At 44.7% G+C, this 5,239-nt stretch overlaps 1 protein-coding gene across 1 annotated transcript in view; it reads left to right on the top strand.

The window, feature by feature from the left end:
* The first annotated feature begins 405 nt into the window (after positions 1 to 405).
* The window catches only part of ARHGAP42 (Rho GTPase activating protein 42), a 289,730-nt gene continuing 284,896 nt past the window's right edge, over positions 406 to 5,239 (top strand). The window contains exon 1 of the mRNA XM_018563547.1: positions 406 to 618. Within this exon, the coding sequence (XP_018419049.1) occupies positions 465 to 618 (154 nt within the window). The 5' untranslated portion in view covers positions 406 to 464. The remainder of the gene's footprint in view (positions 619 to 5,239) is intronic.

Raw genomic sequence — 5,239 nt, 5'->3', positions numbered from 1 at the left:
TGCAGACCCCCCTTCCCCAGTCTTCGCAGCTTTCAAGGAATCAGGACAAAGGGAGACCCATCGCACCTCCCTCCATTGGGTTTATCTAGGAATGTGAGGTGACCTGAATGTGACCTTGCTGGGAGTCCCTGAGTGGCACAAGCTGGGAGGGTGGAGGGGGGGTCTCTGGTTTTAGGACTGATCAGCCAAAAAGCTGCAGAGTGATCACAGGAGGGAGGGGAAAGACAGACTGAGATCTGCCGGAAATGTCTGCAGACTTGTGAGTTTCCTCTGTGCTGCAGATCACAGGGGACAATGCAGCTGGGTGACAGCTCCTGCACTCCTCTCGGCGACACTCGGGTGCCTGGATGCGCTGCGCTCACTGAAGTCCGCCAATAGGATCCGCGTCGGGCGCTTCAGGGGGGGCACAAACTTCCAAAAAGTTCATTCTTCTCTGGAGAGGATCGGTGACGGGGCTCTAAACCATGGGGCTGCCGACTCTGGAGTTCAGCGATTCCTGCTTGGATAGTCCAGACTTCAGGGAAAGGCTGAAATGTCACGAAATCGAGCTGGACCGGACCAACAAGTTTATTAAAGAGCTGATCAAGGATGGGAACATGCTGGTCGGGGCGCTGAGAAGTAAGTGCACTCCATGACATGTTGCAGCAAGTCATCCTTCTATGCCTCGACTCCCAGCTATGCACACTTCGCTGGCTTCTGTCTTCAGGGGGGGAAAGCTGCAAGATATACATTGTTGCTGTGCGAAGTACTGAGATCACTTTACTAAATATTGTTCTTTTGCAGGATGTTATTGTTGGTATGTTGATCTTATAGACAATGATGTTGTGGCATGTTTGCCCAGTTTTACATCATAGTAATAACAGAACAGATAAAAGCTGTGCCATACACTAATATATTTCTTGGTGGCCATACACTAATATATTCTTGGTGGCCATTCACTTAGATATTCTTGGTGGCCATACACTAAGATATTCTTGGTGGCCATACACTAATATATTCTTGGTGGCCATACACTTATTGATTTCTTGGTGGCCATACACTTATTGATTTCTTGGTGGCCATACACTTATTGATTTCTTGGTGGCCATACACTTATTGATTTCTTGGTGGCCATACACTAATAGATTTCTTGGTGGTCATATACTAATAGATTTCTTGGTGGTCATATACTAATAGATTTCTTGGTGGCCATGCACTAATAGAGTTCTTGGTGGTCATATACTAATAGATTTCCTGGTGGCCATGCACTAATATATTTCTTGGTGGCCATGCACTAATATATTTCTTGGTGGCCATACACTAATATATTTCTTGGTGGCCATACACTAATAGATTCCTTGGTGGCCATACACTAATAGATTCCTTGGTGGCCATACACTAATAGATTCCTTGGTGGCCATACACTAATAGATTCTTTGGTGGCCATACAGTAATAGATTTCTTGGTGGCCATACACTAATAGATTCCTTGATGGCCATAAACTAATAGGTTTCTTGGTGGTCATACACTAATAGATTTCTTGGTGGTCATACACTAATAGATTTTTTGGTGGTCATACACTAATAGATTTCTTGGTGGTCATACACTAATAGATTTCTTGGGTGGCCGTACAATAGAAATGAAATGCAAATTAAATTAGAATGAATTTTTCAGACAGAATCTGGTCTACATGCCCCCAATGTCTCGCCTAAATGTTGATTGTCAAGGGCAGTGGTGGCGAACCTTGGCACTCCAGCTGTGCCAAAACTACAAATCCCAACATGTATCTGCCTCTGGGAGTTATGTCTGTGGCTGTCAGAGTCTTGCAATGTCTCATGGGACTTGTAGTTCCAAAATAGCTGGAGTGCCAAGGTTCGCCACCACTGGTCTAGAGTCTTCCAGTTTAGGTCTTCAGCTGATGAGTGATATTAGTAGCAGCACTGCTTAGAAGCTCTGAGCTATCACTGATGGGAGCTTCCATTGCTATTTCAGCAGAACCAATGATGTGTTACTTCAATGGCAAGTTGGCATCACATTGAAGGAACCAGTGACGCTCTCCAGGCAGCTGATCGGGGATAGATTCCTGAAGATCAGACACCCACCGTATGGTGTAAGCTGGTGCATGCTTGCACAAGTTTCCTTTTTTATGTCTGAAAGTGAATAAACTTTCTTAAAGTGTCACTGTCACATGAACAAAGTTGCTGACAGTTATAAAGTTTAACCCGCTAGAGATGCGCAATAGATCGGAACACATAACAAATCAAGTAGGTGCAATTTGCTTGTAAAACTGGAATTACACTTTACTACAAAGTGTACTCCCCACCCGACCTAAACTAAACCCTTTGATATTTACTTTGCTATGGTGGCTGCAGCCCCTGATGCTTGTATTCAGTGCCTGTCTTGCTTTCCTGGCCATGTCCATGTAAGTATCCACCTGTGGAGGGGTAGGGTGGGTTTGGTCAGGTCACGGGGAATGGCAAAAGTGCACTTATCCTTTAAAGCACCTTCCTGACCCCAGTTCCCCCAGGAGTCAGAGTTCATATTGTCTCCCCTATGCCTTAGCTTGTGATCTCTCCCTCGGCCTCTTCATGGGCTATTGACCCTGCATTGTATGTGATGATGTTAGTGGGCCCTTCAAACACTGTAATGCAGTCCTATACAAAAAATCCAGCAGTTAACCTTTGCAGTGCTTAGGTAGGTCCACTGCAAGCGTAGTTTTGTGGCTGGCAAACCATGTTAATAGTGAGTTGTAATGATTGAATCACATAGTGCAAGCCTCCCTGCGTTCTGGGGCGGGAGGAAGCATGGTGGTGTATTCAAATCAATGGCACCTCGGCCACGCCTCCTGCCCGCACCGGAACGCGCGGCAGAGCAATGCCTGTGCGATCGCAAAAAATAGTGCATGTACTGGATTTGGTGTGAACAAGCCCTTAAGCACTGTGTGTATCACAAACAATTTCTATAATACTGGTTTCTAATCAGCCTCTTTGCAGTCCCCTACTATTTATACGTACTCTAGCGATGGTTACATGTCATTGCTCAGGACAGGGTACTTGATAGTGACAATAGAGGACCATGTCTGCATAATGTGTGTTGAAAGGGCCACTTGTAGTCTTCATTGAAAGTGAGTGTGACAGGGTGACAACGCAGGAGCACAATTGAGAGACAGAGCGTTGTCACCCTAGAACAGGAAATGCCTGAACAAGGACTGACATAGCAGGATCATCAGGTATCATAATATAAGTAAATGTTGAAAACTATTTTTGAAGAGGCATTAACATGCTAAAGATTGAATAAGATTTGGATGATTGGGTTTGTATATACTTTAACAAGCCGGATCCAATTGAAAAACTGTCTGAGAAGCACATGGAATAGGTATAGCTAAGCAGTCCATGTAGCACTAGTCGGACATGCCAGTTGTATGGTATAGTATGGCTTATAATTAAATGACGCAATATTATGTTGGACACATCAATGGCATTTTCACGGTGAAATAGTTTAGAGAGGAAGACTGGGGATAGTGAGCTGTGCTGAATGTGGACAGCGATGGTCACTCTGCAGGATGCTGCAGCTCTGTAATGGGAAGTTTACTGCTCCGTAACCTGATACAGATTTCCAAATGCTCACAGCCTGCAGGCACCGTCTCCCAGGCTGGGAATTACATTCCTGGCAATTCAGCAAAAAAAAATCCTTTTTGTGTCTGAGTTGAGCTGGAAAACTTTTTGTGTCAAAAATCGTTTCAGGATTATTTTAGAATGTAAACGTAAAATGGCATGCAAGGCCTGGAGAATCAGCCCTCGATGATAGGCCCAGATAGCAAGGATAACTTGCCACAAACTTGTGTCAGGGTGAAATTGTAATTTTGTTAACTTGCTGCACATATTCCTGGCAAGTTGTAGACTTGAATTTGTAGCAAATTTGCTTGGCAAGTCTACAGCAAGAGTCCTGCAGGTCTTAGCAAGAGCTCTGCAAGCTCGCTGGTCTGGAGACTTGCAATGCAGGCTTGCTGTAATTGTGCAACAAAATTGTGAAGCTTGGCAAGTCTGCAATAGTTTAGCAAGTCATTTTCAACCTTGCAGCACAATTTCTTGCTATCTGGGGGGCTGGTGTCCGTTCTCAGGGGAAAATGTAAATTCGCCCTGAACGTCACAGATTTGGGTCTGAACAGCTGGAACCTCAGCATGTGCAATGGTAGAGTGCATTGAATTGGGGCAAAAAATGTGCTAAAAGTTATGCAGCGTGCACCATTTTGTGAGTGTAGTGGTAAATAGTGAATATTTTCCTTGCCGCACACCTTACCTGGAATCCACAATCACTGGGGATGAGGGTGCTTGTAGTGACTGTGGATGGCGCCGCCAGATAATAACTGTAGATAGATGTCACCAGCACACCAGCATAAGTTAAAATCCAAAGTGTTCATTTATTGAAACGTCATGTCACCAAAAACAAGCGCTTTTGGGGCCACTCAGGGTCCCCCTCATCAGGCTCAGCAATGACAGCGTCCCCGAAAGCGCTTGTTCTGGTGACCTATAATACAAAATCACCTGCACTCCATACAACACACAGCCCTTGATGATAGGTTGGTGATTGAAGTGACAACACGGATGGCGACGTGTCAGATACAGTCCATAATAGAAGTCACCAGCACTCGATGATGTGTGCATGAAGTAAAGCACTTTTTATTAAATTGTCACATGTGTCATACAGCCAACATTTCGGGGCCACGCAGGGTCCCCTTCTTCCTGGCGACATAGTGACCCAGCAGCAGTCATTATGTCACTAGAAGAAGTCACTTGGTCACTAGTCACTTGTTCCCTTCTTCTGGGCGTCATAGTGACCAAGTAACTTCTTCTAGTGACATAGTGATTTCTTCTGGGTCACTATGTCGCCCAGAAGAAAGGACCCTGCGTGGCCCCGAAATGTTGGCTGTATGTATGACACATTTGACAACTTTATAAAAAGTGCTTCTTGCACACATTATCGAGTGCTGGTGACTTCTATTATGGACTGTTCTGGTGACCTGACGTTTCAATAAATTAACACTTTGGATTTCAAATTATTCTGGTGTGCTGGTGACATCTATCTCCAGTCATAGTTGTAAATATATACACACATAATTACGTGGGCGGGGGTCTATTTACATTTTTAAATTATAAACTAGTACAGGGCTACCATATAATTCTGCAATATATTATCATTAAAATGACATAGCAAGCTGCCACAGTGGGGGGGGGGGGGGGGGGGGGGGGGGGACAAGAAA

Source organism: Nanorana parkeri, unplaced genomic scaffold (genome assembly GCF_000935625.1).
Source record: "Nanorana parkeri isolate BGI_ZX_2015 unplaced genomic scaffold, ASM93562v1 scaffold673, whole genome shotgun sequence".
NCBI classification, from domain to species: domain Eukaryota; kingdom Metazoa; phylum Chordata; class Amphibia; order Anura; family Dicroglossidae; genus Nanorana; species Nanorana parkeri.
Note: the sequence above shows the minus strand (reverse complement) of the source record. Positions and strands in the feature narration are given on the sequence as shown.